The sequence below is a fragment of the Phalaenopsis equestris genome, unplaced genomic scaffold (genome assembly GCF_001263595.1).
Source record: "Phalaenopsis equestris unplaced genomic scaffold, ASM126359v1 Scaffold000067, whole genome shotgun sequence".
Classification (NCBI taxonomy): Eukaryota; Viridiplantae; Streptophyta; class Magnoliopsida; order Asparagales; family Orchidaceae; genus Phalaenopsis; species Phalaenopsis equestris.
The window spans coordinates 254,328-269,190 of NW_018164509.1; the positions used below are offsets into that span (position 1 = coordinate 254,328).

General features: G+C 33.4%; 1 protein-coding gene across 2 annotated transcripts in view; it reads right to left on the reverse strand.

The window, feature by feature from the left end:
- The window catches only part of LOC110019659 (pantothenate kinase 2-like), a 65,158-nt gene extending 58,660 nt beyond the window's left edge, over positions 1-6,498 (reverse strand). The window contains exons 1-5 of one of the 2 annotated variants that reach the window (XM_020717420.1): positions 6,385-6,498; positions 5,646-5,913; positions 3,992-4,204; positions 3,487-3,545; positions 176-292 (exon numbers count right to left, since the gene is read on the reverse strand). In XM_020717420.1, the coding sequence (XP_020573079.1) occupies positions 176-292; positions 3,487-3,545; positions 3,992-4,204; positions 5,646-5,892 (636 nt within the window). In that variant the 5' untranslated portion in view covers positions 5,893-5,913; positions 6,385-6,498. Of the gene's footprint in view, positions 1-175; positions 293-3,486; positions 3,546-3,991; positions 4,205-5,645; positions 5,914-6,374 lie in introns of both variants that reach the window. The other variant, XM_020717419.1, reaches the window with a different exon arrangement.
- Between the last annotated feature and the right edge of the window lie 8,365 nt (positions 6,499-14,863).

Genomic DNA, 14,863 nt, shown 5'->3' on the forward strand with positions numbered 1-14,863 from the left:
GTTGTCAATCATAGCTTCTATATCTAACACATTGAGTATCAAATTGATAAACATCTCGCAGAAATTCCGAAAAAGAAAAAACAAAATCATTTCAGAAAACTTTGGAAATATATATGCCAAAACAGAAAGAGATATTTAATTTAAAAGTTACAAGAAAGCATAAAACATAACAAACCTTAAGCAGAAAATTTGCTCCAGCCACAAGACAATTCATTTCATCTTCTTTATCGAGACTAATCCCAAGCTTTTCATTAAATTCATCAGCATATTTGTACGCCCCACCACCTGTGGCCTTCTCAACAAAACGAAATTATTCAGAAATTTGCATCAAAAGCATAGACAACTTGTGATTACAAGACAAAGGGATTATTTTGGATTTTTTTTTAATGTTTAAAAAACATATTTGTTTTTTGTATTTTTACATATTTTCAATTAAAAAAAAAAACTAAAATGTTTCAGAAAATACTTGATTCAACTTTTAAATGTCTTAAATGTTTTTAAAAAAAAATCATACCTTAATCAAATATGTCAAACACGTTTAGTTTCAAATCAAAACAAACAAAAAAAAGAAACAAATCATAGAAAATTAAAAAAAAATGATCTCAAATAGGTCCTAAAATAATTTTACAAGGATCGAGGAAGCTAAGCCACATATTGGCATGCAAAAACACTTGCGCACAATCTCAAAGCAACTTCAGTGGTGATGCATTGATTTATACTGCTTAGAAATGCTAAACAATATAAGCACCAAGAAAACAAAAACGATTATAATTTCACATTAATCATTTATCTGCGTGATATGTTCGTAAAACTTAAAAGTGTATTCCCACTTATCTTCAGTAGTTGAATCTCTTCTCTCTAATAATATTGTTTCGCATCATATTTGTTTTAATATATAAACATCTTAAAATTCCTATTTTTATCCGACTCAATTAGACTATAAGTAACTTGTTGCCCAACACAGAAATAAATATGCAGTCTATTTAGTTGAAGTTTTATAAAATTTATGCTTATCCTCAACAATAGTCTCAGGGTCGGTTTGAGACAAACAGTTTTTTGTTTGCTTTGCTTTTTAAACTTCAACCATAATTTTGTTTTGGGGATTGGTTTCTTGCTGCTTTTTAGAAATTTCTGTGGTAGAAAGTTATTTTTTCAACTTGAGTTGTTAAAATGTAGCAGTTATCAAAAAGTTGTGATCTAAATTTTCGAAAATAAATAATTTTATAATAGACACCATAATTTTTTGAAAACAGTTTCTTCTGCAATAGTTTCACAACTACTTCTTCAAACAGCTGCTCAAAATACAAGTCATTAAGACACCTCTATACTTTAACCATCTAACTTCAACTATATGAATTATCTCCTCATACTTTTGGGTAAATACACCTAGTTATTTAAACTTATCATACCAAAATATCACTTAATAAGCCAATGATATAAGCCAATGATATAAGCCAATAATTATTAAGTTGAAGTTGGTGTCCAATAAGATTTTATGTTATGTACAAAATCTTCATTATGTTAATAACAAGCTCATTATCTTTAAAAAGATTACTAATCTAACCTGTAACTTGCTAAAATATATACTTTTGCCGCTCTATTTCAATTGCAAATAGCACATGTGCTACCACATCTTATCAAATTGATAATTATAACGAAAAGAAATAGAGCTCAAAGTTAAATTTGATATAATATTATCATGATTAAAACCACTTGGTTAATTACTAGCTACTTGAAGTGTTAATAACTACTTCCATATGCATATTTTTCTTCAACATCAATGCGCTACTGAAGTGCACATTTTCTACTAAAATCCCACCATATAGATTATAAAAGTACTCAATCATATGCCTCTTAAGGATCATTAAGAACATATGGATAGCTTTTAAACCTTTTCTTCTGATTTTCTAAGAACAAATATATATTTTCAATTAATATGCCTGGCATAAACCAAAATGGCTCTTCAACGCCAACATTTACATAGTAACTAAGTGGGTCGTTTTTATAATTATCGTTTCCTCTTTGGACAATTTCTTTTCTTAGTTATTTAGTAATTTTAGATTTGTAGATAGAGGAATTCTAATTTTTTATGGCAGTTAGCCCATTTAAACGCCCTTTACCTTGTGCATAAATCAGTTTTTAGGACTTTTGATTGCAGGTTTTCTAGTTTAGAATGGATTTCCCATGTTTGAAAGAAGTGGAGAGGGAAGAATTTCATAGCGGAGTTCAAGTCAATAAAGATCATAGTGGAGTCCAAATCAATAATAATCCCATGGTCGGATGAATTTGAGCGAAGCAAATTCTAGTTGCTAAATATGTAAATTCATAGGAAATGGGTGTTGTGTATATAAATGCCCCAATCTTCAATTATTTCAAATTCTAGAATGGCATTCTTGTAATTATAAAAATGTGGGAAGAAATCATGCTACTGCTCATTAATTTTTAGAACTTCTAAACATTTCATTTTAGTACAACCTGAATGGTTTGATGCTACTTTAAACTTAATTTTATTTAGTTCCCTTATTTATAAATGTTTAAGCTACTGCTTGTCCAAATTATCTTAAGAACTGCATGGCCTTAGACATAGCAAGTAATTATTAGCAAGCCAAATTTAATGCATAAGAACACATGATTAAATATTTTATAGTTGTTGTCATTAACATCATGGTTTCAGTTATCATTTCTATGAATAAAGTAAAATTCTTGTTGTATATGAATATGAACGTTTAAAACTAAGAATGTAATTCTATGTCCATCAAAAGATTCCTTTCCGCTTTTTCAATTTAACAAATCAATATTCCATAATAAAATTAGTATAATTTCAGTGATTAATTCTATTCAAAGTTATCCACTAAGGCTTCGTTCGAACGGCGAAGCTCCTTTAAAAGCCACGTCCGCCAAGTGAATAAGGTCGGTTGCAATCTAAAATGGCGAAAACTTGTCGTTCTAGCGAAACACCTTCAGGAAAGATTCTGAAGACACTGCTTCCCCAAACAATAGCTTTTCCACGCATCCAAGTTCACTGCAACAAAGCGGAGTTTCATCGCCTTCTCAAACGAAGCCTAAAATAATATCCTTTCACAATTGTAAAAATCCATGTAGCCACTTGCAAATATCATTATAAACAAAGGGTGGAACTCTGAACATCAAGGATTGGTCCTCTATTATTAAAAAAAAAAACAATCTACTTACTGTCACGAAATCAGGTATCAACGGCTAAATATGTAAATTGTCAGGATAACTTTAAAAGCATGCCTTGTGACTGAAAAATCAGGATTGTTATATTTAAAATTGATTATTTAGACAAATCACCAGACTTTTTGGATATGTGGCAGCATTTTAAAACCATCCTGGTGCATTTTGCAACAAGATGTCCAGAAACAATTTCTTTTCAAACATATAGCAACTAAAGTGAACAACAAAAGAGAAGCTTGATAGCAGAACATTAAAAGTATGTGCAAAAAATGCAAGCTTAGTAACAATTACCTTAATTATAATGTTACCATTATACCGAGCCCTTGAATTCCATGAAGGTGAATCAATTCCTATTATTCAAAAAAAAAAAAAAGTTTTAACCTGTCACGGTAAGAAATGTGCAGTAATAAGAATGTTCGGTAGAAACAATATTGCAATACAAGATTATGAAATTTAATATGTTACAAAAAAAAGACTTATTTCAAGAAGCTTTGCTCCATGTTGCTTTGATTGCAGACTCTTTGAGGATTTCGTACTTTTCATAATGGATTTATATAGATCTCATGCATTCAAACATGAATAAATAAGGAATTGTGAAATTCCCAAATTAAGCGCACTCTCAGGATGAATTAAATTTTATGGAATAACATAAAAGAAAAAATACTAATAAGAAAAAACACAAACTCTGTTTTTTCTAGTTTTTTTTTTTTGTTTGCCTATTGTATCCTCATTTAATACTTAAATGTTCAATCCAAAAACAATGTTAGGAAACAACTCATTGAAACAATATGCATACCACCAAGATGAAGATGCTTCGAAGCAATAAAATCCAAGCATTCGTTCAGCATCCCGGTTTCAAATTTCACAAAATGGAGTCTACCACCAAGTATCGGGTAGCTGCGTCTCTTCCCAGTAGAGATCCCAAGCCTTTTCTTCATGGACCTCCTCCTCTTATCATCTTGTGAATGCTCCTCATGACGTGAGAAGTAAATCAACTTAATGAGTGATCCTAGAGAAATAGGAATATTGTGAGACAGGTAGGGTATAAGGTTTATAAGACAAAAAATAATGATATTGCTACGATTGCACATTATGCTCCTTATATGCATTATTTATAAAGAAGATGTACAAATCTGACACCTAAACTTCAATTTTTACATACATACCACCATACCTAAACATTAATACGTATTTTTTAGGTGTTAGATATGTAAATTCATAGGAATTGGGTGGTATGTGTGTAGATGCCACTATTTATAATCCCAAGTCAGGTTGTTTTAGCTCATCTAAAGCTACAAATATCGCCAAACAATTACAATTGTGTCTACCAATATATTTATGTACAACTTGTGCATATGTTATCATCTATAAAATTCAAAACCAAATATAACAACATAAAAAGAACATGATTCTATCAGTTAAAGATACTTGATTACCTTTAGCACCCTTGCACTTCATCCAAGTTATTAAAAATTAACCTTAATAATCCTAATTCGCTTCTACCGGGAAGATTATATAAGTATTCTCCAAAACAAATCACATACTTCTATTTTGAGAAGTAGAAAAACAAGTAGAATTATAGGATATAATGAAAGCAAAAAAATGTCATGAAGCATAATGATATGAACACAATTTGTAGCAAAAACAGCTAAACAAAAATTTAAACTTGATCGGTACCAAACAATGGTGTAATCATATTTACTCAAAAAAATACATGTTGTATGCACAAGCTTTACTTGCAAAATAAAATTATGGAAGATTTACATACATGCCACTCAATTCCTTAGTGTTCGCATATTAAACACCTAAACTTTTAATTTTTATATAAGTACCACCTTGCCTATGCATGAAAAGGTGTATTTCAATTTTTCAATGCTAAAATAGTGGTATTTTTTATGTGATATTAAAGTTTTGGGTGTTATTTAAAAGTAAAGTTTAGGTTTTAGGTGTTAGACATGCAAATATATAGGAATTGGGTGGTATGTATGTAAATGCCTCAAACATTATTTACTTATAATCAACACAATTCTATATTTTTACGCGTGTCAGAAGCAAAGGAAGAAAATAGTAGTAACAAGGCAACACAAGCACATAGATGCTGAACTTTAAATAATCAACACTGAGACAATAATAAATTAAAATAAACAGTGCAGAACCTAATAAAACATGTTTTGAGCATAGAAGATGAAGACAATAGTATCCATTTCATACATAAACAGGAAGCTGAATGATTCAACCATGGCAACGTAAAGGATATAACTAGCAGTAGTAAATGATTTCAAAGCAGACAAAATTCATTCAGATGATATATTACGACTGTCCAATGTTAAAAAAATAAAATGAAAAAATTGAAGTTTACGTGTTAGATATGTAAGCAAATAGGAATTAAGTGGTATGTATGTAAATCTTCCAAAATAGTAATATGGATTAATACAAACAGCATAAAAGACCTCCAATATCCAGGGCCAGGTGAGAGATGTCATCGGACTGGTTAGGCAGCAAAATTGTGGGGTTCCTCTCCTCAGAATTACTCTGAATTGCTGCCCCAGTAAGGTCAAGCAGTGGCCTTGACCCAGAACGATTCATGGAGCTCGTCGTCGCAGGTGCAATCTCCTTTTCTTCCCCTTTCACTTTACCGTATTCCTCCAAACTCTTCCCTCTGTTGTTCCCTTCATCGTCACCCAAACTCCCGGCCATAAATACTCAACCTTCCACCTCCTGCCCAACCAAACAGCGTCAATAAATGATCTACGTGGTTCAATTAATTCTTTAGAAAGTAGAGCATAGTTCAAAAGTCAAATGGCTTTATGCTGATTAACACCCAACAGCAAAAGCATTAACCTACCACTGGATTGGCCCAACCAACCCTCTAAACAAGCAAAACCTAACTTCCCCAACCATAAAATCTTAGGTGACGACCATTTTTTAAAAAACTGAATTAGGATCTAAAACCAAATAATAGAAATCAGTAGATTGGAGAGCGAAGAGACCATTAATGCCTTCTAAAAATAACAAAATATTTGTTAAAAAAACAATATAGATTAGAAATTGAAGATAATTACTCACAGATATACAGTCAAGAAAAAGAGTGTGATTAATTGAGCGCTAAGAACAGCGGATTTTGAAGAGATTGCTTGAGAACAAGACAGAAAATGATGAGGGAATAAAAAAACCCTAACCTTTCTGTACCCTTTCAGCTTCGCGGTTTTCCACGAACTTGAAAGAGATCGTGGGCGAGAAGTAGAGCAGGAGCAACGGTAGTGGCGAGTTTCAGCAAGTTTCTACAGTCTGAACGCGCTCGCATAAATTATATGGGCACTTACATATATCTACCCAATTTTTATGTATTTATACATCTGACCTCGATACTTTGTAATTTTTCCATAATTTTACACAAAAACCGTCCAAAATTTTAAATATAATATTTTGAGCCTCAAATTTTAAAATTTACATTTCAATCACCTCAAATAATATTTTATTTTAAAATATGAGCCATTTAATATTTTAAATTTAAATATTTTGGTAGCTTTTTAGTAGTTAAAATATAAAATTTTAATTAGATAGTAAATATGTTATATTTAAAGTTTTGGCTGATTATTGTGTAAAAATCCCCTATTTTATATTTTAAAATATTAAATACATTTTCTTATGAAAAAATGAAATTATTTATATGTAAATACATAGGAATTAAGCGGTGTATATGTAAACCTTCCATTATATTAATTTTAATGATGGCTATTATTTCAATAAAAAAATAGAATATATTAAACAAATCAATTTAAATTTGGAATTGATGAAAATTTTAAGTTATTATTAAGCAAGGCTTTATCAGCCTATTTATTATTTTTAGTCAAATGATGTTGTTAGCCCTTCTCTAATTTTAATAGAATTTAATTAAATTAAAAATAATGTAATTTCTTTTGACAATAAAACTAAAAATTATGTAAAATAAATGTCATTGCATTTGATAAAAGTAAAATAATCATTTTAAATGTCAATTACATATTACTAAAGTCAATTTCGTGGATGTAAAGGTCAATTTGCATCAATTTAAAATTATATTAAAAATTAATATTATTAAGGAAAAAAATGTATTTTAATTTTGAGAAATTTACATATGTACCATACAATTCTTATGGATTTACGCATTTAGCACGTAAAATTTGATATTTACATTTATAATATTTTGGTCGATAAAAGTGTTCTGTTGAGCATATGCATTTGATTTTAGAAAAATTAGTTAAATTGATAGTTTGGCTATGATGTCAAAAATTTGAGTGTATGAGTGTCAATATTAGAGTTTAGGTGTTGTGAATACATAAGAATAGTGTGGTATATATGTAAAAATAAGATACCGGAGGGTTTTGATCAAATTGAAACAATTTACTATGCAAAATCAAAATTATAAAATTAACCTTGAATAGAAAATCGAATAAGAATTCATGAGGGGGAAAAAAGTTAGTTAATGATGATCATCAATATTGGTTGACAATTGCCGTACAATTATAATTGAGTAAAGTGTAAGAGATTTACATAAGGTTGTTATACTCCAATAGTTTATAGAAGTGTCAAAATAACTCTCAGATTCTTTAAATTGGGTCTAAAATAGTCCCTATTGAAAACTACTAGAGCTCAAATTTAAAATAGTCATGAACTATTTTAAGAGTTCTATAAAGTCTGAGAAAAACGACATCATGTAAATAATTGAGGTCTACTTCGACATTTTACTCAATCATGATTGTTGGAAATTAAGGTTACATAAATTTTTAAATTACTTCAAATTGGATTGTTCTCTTCACTAAAAATGACTTGTTGTTTTGACCATATATCTAACTATTTGTATTGATATGCCATCAACAAGTTTTCATCATCTAACGCGTATCTTGATGCATTACACGGATCTCAAAGAATGAAACGTATCTCGAAACAATTTTTTTAGCAAAAAATATTCAAACTTTGATGAAAACTCATCAAGAAATTTGATTTCAGCAAACTTACAGTCAAACTGATCGGCTCAACTAGATAGACTCAATAATACTAAAATTGGTCAAATCTGAATCAAATCAAGCCCTTATCAAGATATTAAACCGCGTTTGGAAGTTCATTTGATTTCAGCAAACTTACAGTCAAACTGATCGGTTCAACAAGATAGACTCAATAATATTAAAATTGGTCAAATCTGAATCAAATCAAGCCCTTTATCAAGGTATTAAACCGCGTTTGGAAGCTTTACAGACATATTTTGAAGGTCAACGGACGTCGAATCCAACAAGTTTATAGAGGAATCCAGCGTCTCGACAAAGAGGAATCCAGCGAGCCCAAGATTGCTCAACTTTGACATGGTTAAGGTACTCAAATATCCATTAAACACCGTCTGAATGAATGAAACTCTCATGACCGTCTAATCAAAGTGATTCATATTTCTATATTAATTGCACCCAAAACAATACAACTAGAGCTTTGCCTCCCTCATGAGAGGAAGGAGAGTTTGAGATATGATGAAGAACTTGAAACCTTGAGAATGAGCTGAAGTCTAGCACCGCCGCCGCCAACCATCATCGACCACCTTTGACCTCCATCAACAACTGCTAACCCTCGTCGATTTTCGTTGATCATCGTCGACCCCTATTGACCATCGTCAACCATCATTGACTTTCGTCAACCACCGTTGTTCGTCATCGATCAATGTGATCGTCGTCGACCACCATCGACCGTTGTCAACCACCTTTGACCATCGTCGATCACCTCCAACCACAGTCGACCACCGCCGATCAAACGTTGTCAATCGTCAATGGTCATCCTCGTTCCTAACAACAAATTCATCAGTATGTCGATGCTGTAACTTAAGAAATCAAATTTCCCACTTTTGGACAAGTGTTGACAACTATAATCATCTTTTTATTATGAAACTCTTCAACTGGCTAGGCCCGTGGTTTTTTCGTTTTATGGATTATCCAAGAAAAGTGTCATTATTAGTGTTACTTTTTTTTTCTGAGTGTGTGTTGAATCCTCGTACCATGCTCTGCTACTCAGCTACAGTGAATTTTCTAACATGCATCAGTTTTACGCCGTTAGTGAAAATTTTTAATCAAACCACTGAAGTATTTGTGAGCATTACTAAATGGTCGTCGGACACAATATTCGTTACAATGGAGCATCCCGCTCCAACACCCATTATTCCATGGAGTTGTCACAAAGCCAAGAGTGGCATGCCTCTTCATCTTTACGCCGTGAGAGACGTTATCTTGTCAACGAATGCATGGCAGGTCCTTCTCTGGAAGAACAAATGAGCATAATCAACTATAGTTCTTACAGCTCCTACACGGGGCTCAACAATCACCATGCACACCATTGGATAAACTTTTTTTACCACTAAGGATAAACTTTTTTTACCACCAACTCAATGACCTACAGGAAACGAACTGATTAGAGCAACTCCTACCGACCCCCTCCCCAAGAAGGGGTACTTCCCCTACCAGGTTGTAATGTTAAACTCCTAGATGTCGCAAGTTCTACTCATCAATCTAACGCAACTCACCTGACACTGTCACACATTGCCGTCATTCTAAATGATGTAATTTGTAATGAGCTACAACGCCTCATCCGGGTAGAGTTCCCCCAAGAGAAAAAGGATTGCTTCCCTACTCAGTGTAACGTCCATGTAGCTTCTCCCTTAGCAGATGCATATTTTCAATACCCCATCTCAACATGCTTAAAACTTTTGAACATCAACACCTACAAAGGGAATATTGGCCCCTATGATCATAGTGATCATTATATAGTCATTATGCACATTCAGGTGCCTCTAATGTGCTTATGTGTCAAGTGTTCCCTACTAATTTTAAAGGGCAAGCTCTCACATAGTTCTACTTTTTGCTAGGGGGCACTATAAACACTTTAACGAGCTTGTCAGGCTATTAGTGGAGCAGTTTATGGCAAATCGACAGATCATCAAAGATTCATCTCATCTCTCTGGAATTCACCAGGTTTATGGCAAATCGACAGATCATCAAAGATTCATCCCATCTCTCTGGAATTCACCAGAGTGAAGGAGAGTCACTCAAAGACTACTTTCACAGTTTTTTTCTTTGAAGCTTGTCAGATTCTGAGAGCGAATCAGGAGTTACTGAGAGGAGTCATCCTTGGGGGCTTTGCCCAGAACCCTTCTACTCATCACTAATGCGAGAGACAATTCATTCTTATGTTGAACTTACCCATCATGTTGAGGCCCAAATCACTGTGGACAAGACCATTATTGCACATAAGGAGCAGTTTGAGCAATTTAAGGGAAAGCAAAAGAGTAACACAGGAGATAATAATAGATGCTCGCAAGGGAGAAAGTCTAAATAATAGAGGGATCGTGACCTCCCTTCCCAACTTACTGACCAGCGAAGTAAGCATCGACTTAAGAAAGAGTATACACCACTCAACACATCGTGTGTTAACATCCTGATGACCATCAAGATGAGGAAACTATTAAGTGGCCTCACCCCCTAAAACATAACTCGGGCAAAACAAACCAGCTAATACCAATAATGCTCATACTGGGGGGCAACATACACAAAAGCAACAACATAGGGTTCACCCAGTCATGGGCAAAATTCAGACAATTGTTGGAGGTCTGTTGTTGACCGATAAAATCCTTATCATTGCACCTGTGAACCAACACAAAAGAAATTACGCATGGAGCCTATCACTTTTGATGATTTTGATTCAAAATGAGTCTAAGTCTCCCACCAACACCCTCTCGTCATTATCACAAAAATTGACAAACCCTGTTACAACGTAAAGAAGATTCTGATCGACGATGGAAGCTATGTCAATGTTTTGTTCTACTTCACTTTCCTCAGTTTGGAATTGACAAGGGGAAAAACTTTAACCAACATCTGAGCCATTATACAGTTTTGATAATTGACCAATAAGGATCAAGGGAACAATAAATCTCTTCATTTTCATGGGAGATCTTCCTCGACAGACAACCCACTAAATTCAGATCATCGTTGTCAACTCAAAATCATCATACAATTTCATGTTCAGGAGAACTTTGCAATCCATCTTTGGCATTGCGACCTCTGTGCTACACCTAAAGTTTAAGTTCCCAACTCCATCAGGGATCAACATCGTATGAGGGGATCGACAGATAGCACAATCATGTTACCTCAGGCAAGCATAACCATGCCCATCAATGTCACTTGGCATCGAGAAATTTGATCTTTGAGATGAAGGTGTATTTCAATAGGCTTCCCCCGTTAAAGACTTGATTCACGTCTTACTCTTTGATGAACACCCCTCACAAACGGTACAAAATTGGTTCCCTACTCTCCAATGCGCAGAGGTCAGAATACGTAGGTCTCCTCCATATTAACCAAGATATTTTTGCATGGACTCTAGCTGACATGCATGGAGTCAACCAAATAATAATCATGCACTCTTTAAAGGTAGATATGACCTTTAAACCGGTCATCCAGAAGAAAACCAACTTCACCCCAGATCGCTTACATGCCATCAAGCGGGAAGTCAACAAGCTTTTGGAGGCAAAGTTCATACAGGAAGTAAACCACCTTGCGTGGCTGACCAATGTTGTCATGGTCAAAAAAGCCTGCGGTGCATGGAGAATGTGCGTCGACTACACTGACACCAATAAGTCTTGTCTGAAAGGCAATTTCCCCCTCACGCACATAAATCAACTCGTCGATGACACATTCAAACACTAGATCAGTTTTATAGATGCATATTCAATGCACAACCAGATAAAGATGAATCTGAGAGACGAGGAAGCCATATCTTTTTAGAAAAATAAGGGTTTGTACTGCTACCAAGTTATGACATTTGGGTTGAAAATTTCCAGTGCAACCTATCAATACCTCATGAAAAAGAGGACTTATATTTACTACAAATATTTCTATTTATAAGTTTTGTTTGTAGTGTAGATGCCTTGCTTGTAGTTATCATATACATGTTCAAAAATGTTATATCATGCTTGTTCTCTTGATTTCCACAGTTTCATATATGGTAATGATCACCCATAAAAAAATTCGAAAGAGTGGCTGATATGCTTTTGAGGTGTATTGGGAAAAAATTTTTTTTTTGCACTTTATCGTCAATTTTTTTGGGGTACCCAATAAGATATTGCCAGTGTATCTCCTCCTATATTTACATCGAGACATAAATACGTCAGTTTAAATTTTCTCACCTCAAATTACTACTCAACAACTACTCAACAACACATAGTGCATCGCATCTCTCTCTCTCTCTCCACGGAGAACCTCGATGTACACAAATAACAGAGACACAAGATTTGTTGTTCGCTTGGATCTTATTCCCATAATTATTTTCATTCACATTGGATGGTATTGTTTGCTTGAAACTGTGAATCGTGCAAACATGCACCCACTTTTAACTCAATATTGTCTATGACTAGGTCGGTTAAGTAGCCCTCGATGCAATTATCTCTATCAATGTTCTCATAAAATATAGATTCAAATCTTGGAAGTCTTCTACCCAATGTATTAGTAATGATCCACACCTTTTTGCTATGTCAAAATACAACGTGTTTTCTATCATTTTGGATAATTACCAACATCTTTATTTTGCTACATCAACTTGATTAAGAAATCATTTTCATAACATCAACTTCACCAGTCATCAACATATACTCTTTTGGTGAGGTTTTACACTTATGATAAGATAGCTTAAATTCATATCCTCCAAGTCACAAACAAATTTCTTCGATCATCTCTTTCAAGATCTCTAAACTCAAAATATCTTCTTACATCTTTATAGTTATTTGTTTGCAACTTTCATATATTCTTTTTAACTGATTTTTAAACTACATCCAGTACTTCATATTTGAATTAATTTCTCACACTGGATCACACAAGTTATACATAGAAATAATGCTAAGTTGAGTAAATGATTTAAAAAAAAAACTTGCACATAAATTATATTTATTTTTCCTGGTTAAATTGAAACAACTTCATGTTTTACAATAACATATTTCATTAAATAATAACAAATATGATTTTTAAATAATCAAATGTAAAAAATACGACATATATAATTAAGTTACTTTCAAGTCAAAGTTTTTTATAATTGCTTGTTGATAATATAAGGAATTATATATCTCAACTTTAGAGCGAAGAAATTAGACACAGAGCTAAGGAGATAACACCACTGTTAGCTCTGATTGATCAAGTCAAACAACACCAACACAGTAACACTCATCTTCAAATTTATAGTCTTTAAAAAAAAAAAGTTTTGAGATCTTAAGAAGTGCACACTACTCTCAAGAACACACATCAAGACGTACTACTCTTAAGAATACACACTAATGCATTATGATTGTACATAAATACTTGAGGAAAGAGAAGGATTAGTATTTTTTAAATCCATTAGTTTTGTCCAAAAGATGCTCTATAGTATATTCAAATGCTACGGGAGAAACATGACCTCAGTTTCCTTAAATGCAGGAATGAAATCTTCTCCCAACATATCTTTCCCTGTTAATGTAAAATCCAAATGGCCAATGAATCTCTTTCAATCACTTTGAGCACAGACTACATTCAAGTGACTAATATCTTTATATTAGTAAGCTTACTAAATATTTGATCTTCAATGTAAACTCTTATATTGCTATTACAAATTTTAGTATTTATCCGCAGGATAATAATTACCAGCATTACGATCAAAATGATTATTGCTATTTTGATGATTCGCAGTGGTCTCAAGCTTTGTATGATTGCTGTATCTCTTTCGTAACACCTATATCCCATTTTTTCTGTATGTTTACTTAAATCCAGGGTTCAGTAAATCGGGATTTATAAGAGAGAGGGGGAAGAAATACGACGATTGCATTCTTTAATGCTTTTAGGTAAGAGCGGAGCAGAGCGTATGGACGAGAAAGATGGCACTTTAAGAGATCTTTGTATGTCGCGACCACATCATTGCCTTCCCAACTAGCTCGTGTAGAGCTGAGCATGAGAAGAAGAGAGATGACCCTTTAAGAGGTCTTTGTATGCCACAATCCCGTCGATGCCTTCCCAACTAGCACCTCTCAATGTGTCAAGAAGAGAGAAATGACACTTTTTCAGAGGTTTTTGTATGTCTTGATCACGCTGTTGCCATCCCAACTTGCTCTAGTATCGACTTCATTTCAAGGAAATGGGAAGACGACTAGATCTTCAACTTAAGAAGGAAAGGAAGGGACTAAAGATTTACTTTTCTGCGCATAAGATCAGAGAGGAGAAACAAAGTTTAGTATGGGGTTTCATATTCTTTCGAGATAAGATTAAAGTCTTTCACTTTGATATATATAATTGAAAGTTTGCCATTTCATATATGTAATAAATACATATTATTTAAATTAAAATTGAACTGAAATTTGATAAAACCACTTGGTCTTTATTGTGTTGATGAGTGCTTGACAGGATTTGGTGAGCCGAGATCTCATCCATTAACTCACCTCTAAAAACCATCATAAAAAAAAACACGACTATTAAGGTGAATCTAACGGCTTCAAGCTACCATCAACGCCCAGGATTCTGCCAACAAATAAAGCTCACCCATGAATAAAAAAAAATACACCAATCGCAAAGCAAATCGAACTGCCCTTGTCCGCACATATAATAATTTCATCGAAGAACATGTATGGGATTTTTGCACCTGCACA